The sequence below is a fragment of the Cyprinodon tularosa genome, unplaced genomic scaffold (assembly GCF_016077235.1).
Source record: "Cyprinodon tularosa strain WSP-4 unplaced genomic scaffold, ASM1607723v1 ctg197, whole genome shotgun sequence".
Classification (NCBI taxonomy): Eukaryota; Metazoa; Chordata; class Actinopteri; order Cyprinodontiformes; family Cyprinodontidae; genus Cyprinodon; species Cyprinodon tularosa.
The window spans coordinates 3722477-3739568 of NW_024038720.1; the positions used below are offsets into that span (position 1 = coordinate 3722477).

Here is a 17092-nt window from a genome sequence, read left to right on the forward strand (position 1 = left end):
TGAACAACTGCAGCCGCCATGACCAGCAATAAGATATGCAGAAGAATCCAGATATGTAAAAAAAAATAAAAAAATAAACGAAAAAGGCACAGTAGGAAATCCAGGATATTCTCAAGGCTCTGCTTAAAGGTATGATGGAGGATTTGTGAACATTTTTAAAAAGGCCTTGTATAGTTGTACCCGCTTCCCAGAGGGAACGCCTATTAAATGCGTGCAACTGCATGCACAAGCCCATTTCTCCTTGTGTACACTCTGTTTAAAAGTTGCTGTTTGCATCGCTCATGCAAGCTTACTTTTCAAAAGAAGATCTGTAATTTTTCTACTATGTCAGACTCACCACTGGTAGGTGGAAATGGGGACGAGCACGTAGGACGACATTACGTAAACATATCACCAGAATGATCGACAACTAGAAGGACCACTTATTTTGATGATCCACCCGGAAAAAGAAAATCCTCCACTATACCTTTAAATAACCCTTGTTGTGTACTGATATTCATTTATGTTATTTAATATTTATTCAAATAATTTTGGATCTGTCATACCTTGTCCTCTGAACAACTGCTCTTATGGCTGCGGTGTTAGAACAACAGATCAATGACTGAGTTTGTAAATAATCATTGTCAAACAGCAAACTCTTAACAATTACAGAATAAATTCACAACTTCTACTGAAAATACATGAATTTATTAACAAGAATTGTAACAGTTAAGTCTGGATGTTATGATTGATAACTTTCCATGAGGTAGCTTTAAAACTAATGTTGAACAACTGGGATGTTTTCAAACCCAGTCACAATGAAAATCAAGGAGGTGGATAAACTTTTATTTTGGTCAAACAATACATGATTTGACTAATTGAAAATCAATAACTAACAGATTTCTAACACTAAATTTAGGGACATTTCCAGTTGAAAGATTTTTTTAATGGTCAAAATTAAAAGAAAGCAGCCATATTAATTGATCTGTTTTAGATGGCCCTATGATAAAAAGCTTGGAGGACAATTTTTTATTCAACAGGATCTTAGGTGAATAAAAAATAAATTGTATGACATTTTTCTGCAACTAGTATCAACACTTTAAAGAGCTGCAACATCTTTTGAAGTTACTTAATATAGTTATGTCTGGGCTCTCAAGCTAGCAATAAAGTGCATAGCAAATTAGCAATTAACTAAATGGAAGACAGTGTCAAATGCATAAATGCCCCGTCTACCACCATCTCTGTTTAAAACAGGCTAACTATGGTTGTGGCACAACAACTGAAAGAAAGGTTAAAATAGGTTTGAATATGTTAATTATCAGCAGAGATGGGAAGTAACGAAGTAAAAATACTTCGTTACTGTACTCAAGTAGATTTTTCTGATATTTTTACTTTACTTTACTACTTATTTTTATGGCGACTTTTTACTACTACTCCTTACATTTTTACACAAATATCTGTACTTTCCACTCCTTACATTTTTAAAAATTGGCTCGTTACTTTAGTTTTGAATCATTTCAATGGAGTTACCGTTATTATTTTTCACGTCATGAATACCAAATTCAGTCTAATTGGATGGGAATCTACGTTGCATTTGACGCACCACTACAAGATGAATCGACAGATTCGGCGGTATTCATTCGCTGCAAATCATTGCAGCTTGGTGGCGGTGGCGTTAGCATAGTAGTATGGACGACGAGATAATTGAAAATTAACACAACGGAGATCTAGTCCTATTGGCAGACATCCATTTAAAATGTAGGTAACAGCATGAAAAAAGGGGTTTCTACTTTTACTTTTATACTTTAAGTAAATTTAAAAGCCTGTACTTTGTTACTTTTACTTGAGTAAAGAAGTTTAATCAGTACTTCCACTTTTACCAGAGTATTTTTTAACACAAGTATCTGTACTTTTACTCAAGTAGGGAAAGTGAGTACTTTTGCCATCTCTGATTATCAGAGTGAGACAAAAAAAAAGCAAATGAAATGACGTTTTAAAAGCAGTATATATATATATATATATATATATATATATATATATATATATATATATATATATATATATATATATATATATATATATATATATATATATATATATATATATATTACATTAGTTTTGATTCTATTTAGTGCCAAATAGCAGGTTTTATGCAACAACAAAAGCATGAGAGGGGCATGTTAATTTTATTTTTCATTCAATTCTTTCTATTGTAATTGGGTGGTAAGTGTTCAATATTTCTTCTGTTTCATATATTGCTATGGCCAAAGAAATAATTGTTTTTGAATGTTCTACTGTATATAGAAATATAATAACCCTATCCGATCATGTCATATCAGTATGAATATTAAACCAGGACTGAAAAAGACTCATTACTAGGAATTGGTTAAAAAAAAAAAACTAAACATTTTTAAAGAGGAATTTTATTTAAAGCTGGTTGTAGAAACTTTGAAATCAGATTAAATAAACATTGCAAGAATTAACTAATTAGTGAAGCAATTGAGTTATTACTGTACAACAGGACTAAAATGGTAAATAATAAACGATACAAGACATAAAGCAGATATGGCTTACGGACTTTGTTAGCATTTAAAGGGACATTTTGAAATTTTGTTGAACAAGTGATTGAATATTATAAACCTTTATTAAAACCTTCTGGTTGCACATTCAGTCCCAATATCTCTTAGTTTATGAAGGACAGCTTGCTCTTCACCCTATAACGTTCTGCTGCGCAGACTGTGGTAGTGGGTGGTGGTGTTACTCATTGCGCCCATTTCTCTGACCTCTATTCCTGGGGACGATGCCAGCTATCCTTTCAGTGTCTCTACCATGGCAACTGTTGAGTTTAAACCTAATGAAAGTCAACAAAAGAAAACCTAACTACTTTTGCATTCTTCATGCATTGATATCCTAAAGAACTTCAGTGAACAAACAAAACACAATTCCAAATAGGATGGAGCGTTACAACTATAATATTTTTCTTCAACAAAATTGTCTCTCAGTTTTTCCTTCTGTTCATTGAGTTTCAGTTCTGTTCATTTCTATAGCTCAAATTCACAACAAAAGTCATTTAAAGGCAGTTTGCAAAAAAATTATTAACCATCATACAGAATAATTTAAAGATCATTATATACATTTTAATTTATCTTCATTATCTACAGTAACAAACCCTTAAACTTCAGATCTCAATTATTTTAAAAGCATTTCTGTGTATGAAGATCCAGCCAACCGCATTAAATTACTGACTTACATGTATTATATTATTTGTATCATTAATTTTCTTTAGCCTTCCCCTTTCCAAGGTATTCCCTGCTTTCACTTAAAGAGTGCTGGAGATCACTGGAGGCATATCCCCCTGTGTACATACTGGATACATTTGCAGAGAAACTACAAAGAAACAGTGCTCCAGTAATACGTTCTATGGTATAGACTAAGTAGACAGCTATTGACAATAGAAGCTATTTTATTAGCTTCATCTAACATTAAGTTTAACATCTAAAGGATGAAAGCAAAAACAGAGAGTTAGTTGGAGCCAAAGCTCAGCCAATTGCTTCTGTCTATAGGAGAGAGTCAAGTTAAAAACTGAAAGACAGGATCTGTAGTAGGGGACTTGTTATATGGGGCAGTAGTTCAGCAACAGCTCTTTACTTCAGAAGGCTGTCACAGCTAAACAGAACTGAAGGTCAAATATAAAATACATTCACCTCTGGGTATAGTACCTGACTGCTTCCCATAAGATGATTCTTATGTTGCTCAGACTTGTTTACAATTGAACATGAGCATGTCACCTTTTGCATTATTTTTAGTTTTCATTTACAGTTTGTCAAACTAGGAAGCCTTTTGTTTGAGACGTCCCTTTATAGTTTATATTCAAGACTTTGCCCCCATACCTTATTACTCAAGTTTTGTTGGTGTAATTGTACCTCTGTATCACAAAATAATACTTATTCACATATTATTCAGTTTTTTTTTAGCATTTGATGCAGTTCTCTTTTTAAAAGGACATATCTACAAAGAAAGGATGAAGGATTTTCATGTATTAGATGCCAACATGAGCTTACACATCCAGTTTACTGTCTATAACTAATGTAACACTGTTTAAAATTACCTTTATGTATTTGTGGAATTCAACTACATACATGCTAAATTGCTATAATAAAGGATTTTGGGACTGAGCTATCCCAAATAGTGTTGACTAGACGTAGTACTTCAACGCTTAATATAGTATATTATATATATATATATATATATAAATCATTTCTATATATACATAAATATATATACAGTATATATATATATATATCTATACATACCGCAGCAGTACATAGACTGTATCTATGGACATGTGACACTGTGGAACCATCAGCTTTCTGCCTACCATTGGGGATGCTGAGCGGCTCGGGAAAAATACAGTCTGTCGAGCTGTTCATCAGTGTCCAGTGTCCTGATGCAGTTGATGAATGAATTCATCAACTTGCCACTTCCCTGAACACACAGAAACTGGATAGGCTGGCACTAATCCCGCTATATTGAGCTCGCTTCGCTTCGTGGTACGGGCCTCAGGTGTGAACCTCAGAGTAACAACATGAAACATTCTAGAAAAGGCAAGCAGAGTAGGCATGGTAGAAATTAAGTAAATTTTATATTTCTGGAATTAATAAAATTGTATTTTATTTTTCACATATAGAATAAAGTGTCAAAAACTCCAAACTGTGACTGAAAGAATATGATCACTATGCTCACTATAGCTTTGATCAGTACAGTAGTTTTTATCGTATATAATATTAACTTTTATATTTATTCAAGGATAAATATTCCAGATGAAATTCTGTTTTAAAAATATGGAAAACATGATTTTTTTTAAAAATACTTATTAATTACAATAAGCCTAAGAACAAACAATGCAGGCTTTAAATCCCACCTACAGTAATGCACTATTTTTAGAAGATTAGACAGCATGTATGTGATTAAAAGTGAGAATTTGCTGTAAGACTTTAATTGCACTTAGTGTTAAACAAAATCAATTTCTGTCATGCTTGGGAAAAATTGTGACTAGTTAAATACTGACACCATTTGGACAGCTTTTTTAGCAAGATCAGAAATATGTTTACTTTTAGATATATCAGTAACTTTTTACATGAGATCTTGCTATAGCTGCAATGATAACAAAAAGTTTTTTTTTATTTTTATTTCCTGAACAGGAGTGCGTATTCTCCATTGTTTGGCTTAATTCGGCACATCTTGAAATTCAACTAAAAATTACCAAATACCTAATGTGTCAAATTGAGTATGCAGATGATATACTTGTCAAGTAAGCATGATAGAGATATTTAAAAAGGAAATGTTATTTTAAGCCGACGTTAAAAGTTAAACTGACCCAGCAACTAGTTCTTGGTCTTTAACCTCCAAGTTCATATTTGGTCATTACTGGGCTTGTATGTCAGCAGATTAATCTTTCTGTCACATGAGCGCGCTCCATCTGTTCATGTAGCCTTTCAACCAACTGAGAGAAAAATGAGAGCTAAAAGTCTTTAGTTTATGTCACTCACTTGTCACTATTTAATTAATGAGGCTGTAAAAAAGGAGAAACAAAGAAAGGTATAAAGTTTTTTTTTCCATTTTAGCTTCTATTTTAAAGAGACGTAATAAAAAAGGTAAATTCTGAATAGAACAGCACAGCCATGGCCATGTGAATTAAAGATTTGAAACAGATAAGCAGTAATTAGCTGACGCTAAAAGAAATAGCTTATGTCTGAATACCTTAAAAACTCAGCTGTAGTTTGACATCAAGGATCCAGACTGGTGATGTTGTTTTATCCAATATATGACAGGACATTCTGTAGGACTGATACTTTTTTTAGTTTGTACTTTGCTGAGCCTCGAACAATTCAGCAGCTGAAATTGGTTCGAGTCCAAAACAATTTACCAGGAGAATTGAAACACAGCCAAGAGCAATAGAATTTTACGTAGAAGGTTGAGGCCCACCTACAAAGGATTTTCTCACCAAAGTATATATTAAGTCAGTCAGAGACAGGATGAATTTGTCACCTGTCTTTCTCTGTATGTATATACAGGTGCTGGTCATAAAATTAGAATATCATGAAAAAGTAGATTGATTTCAGTAATTCCATTTAAAAAGTGAAACTTGTATATTATATTCATACATTACATACAAACTCATATATTTCAGATGTTTATTTGGTTTAATTTTGATGATTACAAATGGCAACAAATGAAAATCTCAAATTCATCATATCAGAAAATTAGAATATTACTGAAGACCAATAAAAACAAAGGATTTATAGAAATGTTGGCCAACTGAAAAGTATGAACATGAAAAGTATGAGCATGTACAGCACTCAGTATTTAGTTGGGCCTCCTTTGGCCTGTATTACTGCAGCAATGCGGCGTGGCATGGAGTCGATCAGTCTGTGGCACTGCTCAGGTGTTATGATAGCCCAGGTTGCTCTAATAGTGGCTTTTAGCTCTTCTGAATTGTTGGGTCTGGTGTATTGCATCTTCTTCTTCACAATACCCCATAGATTTTCTATGGGGTTAAGGTCAGGAGAGTTTGCTGGCCAATTAAGAACAGGGATACCATGGTCCTTCAACCAGGTACTGGTAGCTTTGGCACTGTGTGCAGGTGCCAAGTCCTGTTGGAAAATGAAATCTGCATCTCCAAAAAGTTGGTCAGCTGCAGGAAGCATGAAGTGCTCTAAAACTTCCTGGTATGTGGCTGCGTTGACCCTGGACCTCAGAAAACACAATGGACCAACACCAGCAGATGACATGGCACCCCAAACCATCACTGACTGTGGAAACTTTACACTGGACTTCAAGCAACGTGGATGAAGTGCCTCTCTTCTTTTCCTCCAGACTCTGGGACCTTGATTTCCAAAGGAAATGCAAAATTTACTTTCATCAGAGAACATGACTTTGGACCACTCACCAGCAGTCCAGTCCTGTTTCTCTTTAGCCCAGGCAAGACGCTTCTGACGCTGTCTGTGGTTCAAGAGTGGCTTGACACAAGGAATGCGACAGCAGAAACCCATGTCTTTCATACGTCTGTGTGTGGTGGTTCTTGAAGCACTCACTCCAGCTGCAGTCCACTCTTTGTGAATCTCCCCCACATTTTTGAATGGGTTTTGTTTCACAATCCTCTCCAGGGTGCGGTTATCTCTCTTGCTTGTACACTTTTTTCGACCACATCTTTTCCCTCCCTTCGCCTCTCTATTAATGTGCTTGGACACTGAGCTCTGTGAACAGCCAGCCTCTTTAGCGATGACCTTTTGTGTCTTGCCCTCCTTGTGCAAGGTGTCGATGGTCGTCTTTTGGACAACTGTCAAGTCAGCAGTCTTCCCCATGATTGTGTAGCCTATAGAACTAGACTGAAAGACCATTTAAAGGCTTTTGCAGGTGGTTTGAGTTAATTAGCTGATTAGAGTGTGGCACCAGGGGCCATCAATTTTGAACCTTTTCACAATATTCTAATTTTCTGATATGATGAATTTGAGATTTTCATTTGTTGTCATTTGTAATCATCAAAATTAAACAAAATAAACATCTGAAATATATGAGTTTGTATGTAATGTATGAATATAATATACAAGTTTCACTTTTTAAATGGAATTACTGAAATCAATCTACTTTTTCATGATATTCTAATTTTATGACCAGCACCTGTATATATATATATATATATATATATATATATATATATATATATATATATATATATATATATATATATATATATATATATATATATATATATATATATATATATATATAGTTTATTCAAAATTTTACTCAAGTAATATGTGAATGATTCTAGTTGTAATGTATGTGATGATATCATCTCAGCAATCATTCTCAACAAGGAGCTAAAAGAGTCATTAAATTTAAGACACTGATGAAAGACAATATCAGCTTTCTTAGATTTAGTTTTTTTGAATTTTGCAAATTATGGCAGATCAGACACACCCAACCCTTTAGAGACATTAGTTTAATTCTCAAAGAAATAAGTTAAGTCATATTCCAACAACATTTTGGTCCTATGTATTACTTAAGGTCATTTTAGATCATCTTTAATTGAACAGGTCTGTTTTTTTATGAGATGAAAAAAATTATTTTGACCATCTTTATTTAAACTAGAAGACATCATCCTCAAACATATTGTGATTTTGGTTTAACAACAAAAAACGATTAATCAAGTTTTATGATTATTGTGTATTTTTGGCTGTAATGCAATATTCATTCCCTCTTCAATTCATCAATACACTACTGCAAATCTTATGAAATCTTTACTTTGTTTTAATTTTTTTTGTTTTTTTTGTTTTTGTTTTTTTTTTTATTGAAAAAATAGAACAAAAAGGAAACATAAGATGTTTTGGTGTGTGAAAATTTGGGCTATTTTCTTCTCCTCGCTCAGGCTTCTTGTCGAGCCCAGATGGAATCAGTTGGGGGTAACCACTTATTCCAAATACCAGATTTGAAACCTCAAATCTGTCTTGTATGACTCAAAGATCAACTGAATATGAAGGGGGGCTGGAGAAAAAAAGGATGAACAAACTGTTGTCAGTCAGTAATTCTCATTTAATGGAATAAAATAACAGAAAGTATTATAAAGGAGACAAACTTGGTTCATGACTGCTACACCCCCAAATAAACATATTCTATACCTTGTTGTTGTGTTATTATTTGTTTATTGATGAGCTAAATTGTGTTTTGGATCTTTATTTTCCAGTTTTAGATTTAATTAGGATCTCAATGTGTTTTTTGTTTTTCTTTTTTTCCATGTTTTTGGCCAACGGCAGGTGATTGACATCAAAGACAAGTTACTGGAGTCCAAGAGATTCTGGTCGAAATTACCAGATGACATCTGTGCAGAAAGCAAACTGTCAGCGTCTGATGAAGAACAGTGCTGGAACAGCCACACAAAGGGCAGGTGAGGACTCAACAGCTCCAATAAAAAATAAAAAAAAAAGAATCAAACAGCTTTTATCACATTTTGCCTGCCATGGATTAAAATAACCAAATTATGTTCAAAGATTAGCAGTTTCTCTTAAACTACAATGGTTAGCACTGATATGGAGAACTTTTGCCGTGCATAATCTCCAAGGCTCTAATACTCGAAGGACTGTGGTGCTTCAAAAACCTCTTGTCACCCGAGCAGCTTGTAAAGTAGCCCTGAGACTGACAGTTGATTGGTCAAAAAGTAGCTCTTTCCAACAGTGAACTGGAGATGCTGGCAGGGAACATGTATCACTCTCTCGCTTCGATCCTCTCCAAGTAACAAAATCACCAGATGGTGCATTAAAAAATATATGCTGGTGCCAGTGCCATTTTAAGCACTGCTCTAAATCTGGTAGTTGAATTGATAATGAAACACCAGCCAGGCCATCAGGAATTCTTTATATTCTTTATATAGTAACCATGCTTTCTTTATACAGACCGATGACAAAAAAAATAAACCTATCAATTTTATAAATATTGAGGTTGAAAAAATGCATCATATGGCATGAATAGGATGTTTAAAAACAATTTCAGGGAGTATGTTTACGTTTGGCTACTTTGCTGCTTCAGGACAAGGATGAATTGTAGTAATTGATTGAACCATGAACTTAACCAGAATACCCCAAATAAGAATCCATCTGTTTATGAACTTAAACTCAAATGCACTTTGTTGAAACAGAAAAACAACGATCTGAGGCCCACCAGGAGGTCTCCCATTGAAAGGGTTCAAAACAACATGTGGCCACCTAATCAAAGTCTAAACAAACAGGCTGAGTATTCTTCACCCGTTTAAGGCAGAAACAGATAGTCTAGATGTCCTAGAATTGCAGCATCCACTACCACAATATAAAAAAAGCATTTTAATGTAAGTACCAAAATATTTTATTTCATTATTTATTTAATATACAGTATAACTAAATTCAATGTGCTTTATGCTCATTAAAGACCCAGTTATGTTAACTGTGTCGAAGAATTAAGGATGACCTCATCCAGCTGTGGTTTAAGAATGATTGTACTTTGCTACATAAAAGAATAATTATAATAATAATAATTTATAATAACAAATTTGAATTAAAGAAAAGTCCAGAATAATTGCTATTTTTAGACCTACCCGCCTTTTAATCATGAACACCTTTCTCAGTACCTTGATCTTTTACTTACCTCTTTTTGTAATTAAACCATTTTAGAGTCTAAAACAAATGCGTGTGTTAAATTGAGAGGTATATTTTATTTGGGACTAATACTATGACTCACTTTTTAATTAGGTTTTAGTTTGCGGCAATGCCCCTTTTTAAACTGCCAATATTGCATTTCAAAACAGCATAAAAAAACCTGTTAATACTTTCTCTAAATAGAGCTAGGGAAAGCTAAAAAGAAATAAGCAGCGTATTCGACAATAAGCAATGAAAAGGAGATGTGATTCAGTTCAAGCTGAGTGTGAGCAGACAGGCAGGTAGAATCACAAAGAAGTTGTCCCAGAGTATCTAGGGCACAGACAGAGAAGCAAGGTAAGTAAAAAGCTTCACAGGAAACAAAAATAAACTTTTCTACAAGGTCTAGACACAAGTAGGATTTGCACTCTGTTGTCTTGCTGCTGGCAGGGAATAACTTGTGGCAAAGATTGGAAAAAGGAGGGTTGAAGAAAAAAATGTTTAAGCCAATGCAAACAGTTGAACCAAAGGGATTTATGTATCCAGGATTGAAATCACTTAAAATAAAAAGGCATTAGCTGCAAACAGTGGCTGGTAGGACAACCTATACTGCATTTACACCCAATTGCTCCGGGTATCAAATGTCATTAAACGTGAATTTCATTTTTAAAAGATCAGGAGCGTCACAGTTCTGCACATCTGCTGAAACATTGCTAAGACCAGAAAAAGCCATTCTGGTCTTTCCACAGAATTTCTGGGAGTGTCTGAGAACATTTTCCATAGGAGGAATTCTAATCTCATGTTTTCACCAGGGAACTATTTGGGTTTATTAAGAGACTTCAAGAAATTTGAGCAGCAGCAATCTTTTCTATGAACTAAAATAATTGAATTTTAGTCAATTATTAGTCAAAATCAATTAAGCATCCAGCCCTAAATTGTATGTAGATATTTATTTCCACCTTTTTACCTTGCTCCTTTACATATGTGCTAGGATTAAAAATCTTAATCAAAATGTTCGTCTCTAATGTTTGTGTGCTTTTTTGGTTGTTTTTCTTCTGTTTTTAGATATTTCCCTGAAGTGGTTAAGGAGGGTCTCACCAACCAGGTGAACAATCCAGAGGTGATTTTGGACATCACCCGACCGGACACACTGATTCGGCAGCAGATCATGACTCTACGAGTCATGACCAACAAGCTAAAGAATGCCTACAATGGAAATGACATCTCCTTTCAGGACTCCAGTAAGTCCTCAGATATGGAACAAGGCTTCTCTATTTCCTTCTTTCACTGCACATTACTTTTGATTTACACCGTGTGACAAACAGCAGTCTCAAAAAATACACAAACTACAGAAACAACATCTCATTTTTCATTCTTGCTGGAACTTGTCACCAACGGCAGTGGATGTTCAGAGCATCACAGAGGCAAGGCATATATTATTAGGAGAATAAATAGCTCAAGGTGAGGAGAAACCACCAATGATAGACAGCCAGGCCCACATTTAGGAAGATGTACATCTCACATGTTGTCGTGACAGAAACTGTCATGTTTGATTCTGTGGATCTGCTAGTGCTGACAAGATGGTAAAATACTCTGAGCCTGAAAGAAAACATCTGTGTCTCTGTGAAAACCAATAATACATTATGTTTTTCTTAACATTAGCAGTATTCAGTGGGAATAGATTGTTAAATGTGTTAATGCTTCACAGGGGAAATATGAAAAGAAAATTGCATAAAGAGTATTCCATAAATGCAAGTTCAGTCTCAATTATAGCTGTATCTAGGATCAACTAATTAAATATAGATATTAACAGATCTTGTCATGCAGGGCAAGAAAAGCTCATGTCTTGTAGTAAGAATTTTCATTATCTTTGACATGAGAAATATGCAACTAAATTACAACAAACTGGACTGAGAGTTTCTCCAAAATGCTAAAAGATATTAAGTAGAGATAGAATAGAAAGTTTTTGCTTTTTATTTTATTTTCACCCGTACCATAGTAAACATTAATACAAAGGAAGCATGTACTGCATGCAGTTCTTAAGATCTAATGCAGGTGTAGGTCCAGTCAATTGTTTAAATTTTTTTAACCCGTTTTAAAGCATTTACAAATAATAACTCAGAATGCATGAAAATTACACTAGTAAACTACACAAATATAGACATGTTAGACATCCTTAGAAAGCTTATATTCTCCACAATTCAACCACCAAGTTTATTTTATGGAGATAGCGAGCACCAAAGCACAATTAACACAGCTATAGCAGCATGTCAAATTTTACCATGACAAAGCAGCCACAACAAGCAAGCATTTCTTTATAACTGCTGTTCAAAAAATACCTATTATTTTCGAGAATAAGAAGTCAAAAAGTCTTGTTTGAACTGATGCAGCTTGGGTGTAAATCACATCCATCATGGCGATTCAATCGAGTATCAATTTCCTGACCCAACGATTCGATCATTTTCTATACCCAAGAATACACCATGATTCATCCATCTAACACCCTTAATCCCAGCTGGGGTCGCGAGGGGTGCTGGTGCCTATCTCCAGTGGTCAATGGGCGAGAGGCGGGATACACCCTGGAAAGGTCGCCAGTCCATTGCAGGGCAATGCGATGGACTGGCGACAAACAACCATTCATGCACACACAGGCCGAAGGAGAATTTAGAGAAGCCAATTAACCTAACAGTCATGTTTTTGGACTGTTTTTGGACCCACACATGCTCAGGGAGAACATGCAAACTCCATGCAGAAAGACCGCGGGCCAGGAATCGAACCCACTGAGCAGCCCACCATGATTCATTTCGAGAAATTGGTTTAAAAAAAAAATTCAAATTTGAAATAAATCAATGAAAGCTGTAATATCTTTATGCATTTTATTTGAGAAACATCAGGAAATAACAGAAGTAGCAAAGTTGTACTCCACCTAGGCCTTTTATCACTGAAAAATAATAATGCCTCTGTGTTATAGATTCTGAAAGGCCTTGCATCAAAAAATACTGCAAGTTGAAAGAGGGTAGTGGCTAAAGGAAGCAAGGTAGGAGGGCAAAATAGGTTTTGGGAGTCAGAATTATGTCCAGGAGCAGATGGATAAAAAAAAGCCCGGAGGAAAGAAAAACATTAATCGATACACTTGCAGACGTTTCGACTCATTGTGTCGTCGGCTGTTGGATCGATGCATTGATACAAAACAATTATAATTTACAAACCTATGCTATACATTAAATGACAAGTTTAGAATAAAATTTAAGAGATCTATTTAAAAGGTATTGTTTTAAAATATGAGACCTTTCAGGTATTCATAGTGCATTCTTCCAGATATTTTCCCTCACAGTGGCTGCTTTGTTTGAGCTGGTTGCGTGTACCAAACCCTGCAAATAGAACCTGTAGGATTACCATGGCATTTACCAACAGAGGACCAGAGAATCTCAGACTGGCATCTAGCAAATTATAAGGAAAAATACTCTTAATTGTGCAACATAATTGTTTTGCTCCTTTTTTTTCATCATAAATGAATGTGTCACTGTGGGTTTTTTAGCTTTTCAGAGACAACTGGACAGAAAACTGAACAACACAAAACACCTTAAAATTTAAAAGAATTCTATAACAACATAAAAGGTTAGGTATGGTTTATTTCAAAGCTTTAGTTCTTTATTACTGGTATGTAATTTATTAATTCTGCATTATTGTTCTCCTGCGTTATAATTTGCATTATATTCTATTTTTCTGCTTTCTAGCTCACCCATGCATTCTTTAGCAGATTCCCTAAGTTTCTTTCTTATAAAGTACATTTAGATTTGTAGTTGCTGGTATCCTCAGTGAAGTGCATGTAAACTATTTAAAGTATGTGTTAATGCTGTAATTTTAGGCACACAAAACTAGAAGCGACAAAGTAAAATCAAAACCCAGAGAGATCAGAAGAGTTCAAAAATGAGTTTATGATAAACCACTTGGTCAGCTTAGATAATGAGAATGGAAATTACGTTTGTGGACGTTTGTGGCTAATTTACAGTCTACAGTTTTGTTCATTTTTTTCTGTTAGCTCATTAAAATTACAAGAACTTCAATATTAAAGAAGATATAATTATGTATTGTAGGAGCCGGGATGGTATCATGCCACTGTGATAGAGCAGTTGATGTAAAATTTTTTATATTTTAAAAATGCGCTATGTTCTTATTATAAGTACTGAGGTTAGAGCAGCTAGCTGTCCTAAATTGCGCTTTATATCAGTATAGGCTTAAGAAAGTATATCCTAACCTTAACTGTGTTCCTAAAGGATGCAAACTTTTTTAAATCCAGCATTTTCTAAGACAGACTTTAGCTCAAACTCTAATAACAGATAAACTTTGTAGTTATTGGTTCAACCTTCTCAAGGTAGTTTACACCAGTTTCTGACATACTTTCATACATTCATTACTTTTATTTAGAAACCTTACAGACATTAGAAATAGACACCCGATTCTTCTTCACTCAGTTTCATCATTAACACCATCAAGCAGTGTTGTCAGTGCAACCTGATAACTCTTAGTAGGATGCTGTCACTAATTTAGAAAAGATTTTTGATTCTATGACAGGCCGCCACTTAGGGCCTAGCAAGCTTTATACAGTGATCTGGGTGAATACTCGAACCTGACTGGCTGCATGGTGTCTGCTAAAAAGGACACCTATAAATAGAATAAGGTCAAATTGCCAGATTGCTCTAAATTAAAGAGTTGACTCAAATGCCAGTTAGTAACAGCAAGATAATAGACAAAACAAGAATAATTTTATATTTTACTTTAACCTAGTAAATTTGATAATTTGGAGGAGTGTGGTGTAGCAGAAGGGAAAGAGAAAGGAGAATATAAAAATAGGGATATAAGACACAAGTGACGCCAGAGGAATTTAGCAATTTAGACGTTGACAAAGACAAAGACAAGTAAATTCAAAAGCCATGAAACGTGCAATTACAACATTTATAGTCTTTCTGGCCCAAAGAAAGATGATCATAAACCTTGAGAGCTACACTGCCACTACTCTTAATGACATTTTGCAATTGTTTTGCACGCTTGTTTATGAATAACGTATGATTTATTTGATTAAAAAAATAATTAGCATATTGATAATTGTTTTAATATTTATTTATTTCATAAAAGACAAGTGGGATAGTTCCATTTTAGGTCTCCATTATCAGAAATAAATGGGCATCGTGGAAGCAACTGTTTTCTGTTACATGTTGGACGGTTCACACCTCCGCATTGTCCATTCTAATCTGGTTCTAAAATGTTACCAGAATAGTAAAGCTTGGGATGCGGTGGCCTAGTGTTTAGAGCAGTGTGCTTGTGCTCTGAGAAGGTGGCAAGTAACCGGAACGGTCCCTGCAGCCTCCACTCTGGGTTCGTGAGCAAAACCTTTAACCCCTGATTGCTCCCCAGGTGCCGCACATAGTAGCCCACTCTTCCCCAAGGGGATGTGTTAAGATGCAGAGATGAATTTCTCCATTGTGAGATCAATGATGTTCAATTATCAATTGTTATTAATTTGACTCATTATTAGAAATTATCCCTTACTTTATCGCCTCATTCTTCCAACTAGTCAAAAACATCATGAAAAAGTTTGAGTTAGTAAGCCCATCTTATACTTTGTAAAGCTTTAAAAGAAAACCAATGCAGTTAAATAATTGCTATCTGTTCTCATTTTCACATTTAAACGGCTAACATTTTTTTGTTGCAGGTGACGAGGGCAGTAGCTCCGGAAGTGGAAGTGGATGTTCTGATGGCTGCACGACAGAGTTTGTTTTTGTAGGAACAGAAGCTCCAGTGATCGGAGCTGACAGAAGCGATGAACGGGCGGCAGCTGCTGCTGCGGGCCAGTCATTCTCCTGTGGACCCTCCACAATGCTGGTGATGGGTGCCCTCACATTCCCACTCTGGGCAGCACAGACCCAATGGAGATAATACAGTGTGGCCTGATCTTTGACTCTTATACTGTTAGCAGTATGTTTCACAGCTACCCTGCTGTTTCCTCACTGGACATGTAGAACCTCCTGGAAACATGTCAAGAATGGCTGACTATATGGTGTGGTAAGGTTGGAAGTGAATGCAGTGCTGAATCTTGCTTGTCCCCCAAAGAATGTCCGTTGCCATCAGTGAAGCAGCTTTTACCATCTCTGAAAATATGAAAATGTGGTGTTTTCTCATCATCATGTGAGCTCTAAAAAACATGCTTCTCCTTTAGGAATCCAAACTATGTTCACATGGCTCTATCAGTGTGAAAACCTTTATTTTTTCTTCCTTTGTGTGATGAAATTAAATAAGACAACACCATTGTTATCCTATTAGTTCTCTTTTCCTCAGACAATGGCTGAAAGATTTGATGTGTGCATGCATGAGTGTGATGAAAACAGACATTGTTGAGTTCTACTATTTTTATTTGTTCAGATTTTATTTTATTTTATGTTTCCAGCCTTCAATGTTTAAGCTTGTTTGTTTGTTTTCTTGTTATTTTGCAAAGTACCATAGAGCCCAGACACTTCATTAAGTTTCCTCTTAAGTCATATCATTGTTGCTTGAGGAAGCAGCAAATCTTACAGCCACTTTGTTGATGCACACCTGATTATCTCTGCAAAAGTGCTAAAATTGCTGCACTAAGGGTACTACTTTGCACAGATTATTATTTTTTTGGCTTGTTTATAAAGCTGCAAAAGGCACCCATTATATAAATATATTTAAAAAAAGATTTCTATTTTCAGATCCTTTAGGTTGATTGTATTGTTCTTTAAGTGGTTACAGTATGTAGGATTGTACTGTAATGTGATCCTCTGGTTTAGGTTGAAACTCCATCTCTATAGAGATATTAAATATATTTTATTTCATTAGAATTTTTATGTTACAAAATCTTTCAATAACAATATCAAGCCATTATCCTACAAATGCCTGCCAAGATTATTAAGCAACCTTTTTTGGGG

At 35.0% G+C, this 17092-nt stretch overlaps 1 protein-coding gene across 3 annotated transcripts in view; it reads left to right on the top strand.

Annotated features, from left to right (window-relative positions):
• The window catches only part of gpc6a (glypican 6a), a 201082-nt gene extending 184692 nt beyond the window's left edge, over window positions 1–16390 (top strand). For all 3 annotated transcript variants that reach the window (XM_038283894.1, XM_038283896.1, XM_038283897.1), the window contains 3 exons: window positions 8796–8926; window positions 11211–11386; window positions 15859–16390. In XM_038283894.1, coding sequence (XP_038139822.1) covers window positions 8796–8926; window positions 11211–11386; window positions 15859–16082 — 531 coding nt within the window. In that variant the 3' untranslated portion in view covers window positions 16083–16390. The remainder of the gene's footprint in view (window positions 1–8795; window positions 8927–11210; window positions 11387–15858) is intronic.
• Window positions 16391–17092: the final 702 nt, after the last annotated feature.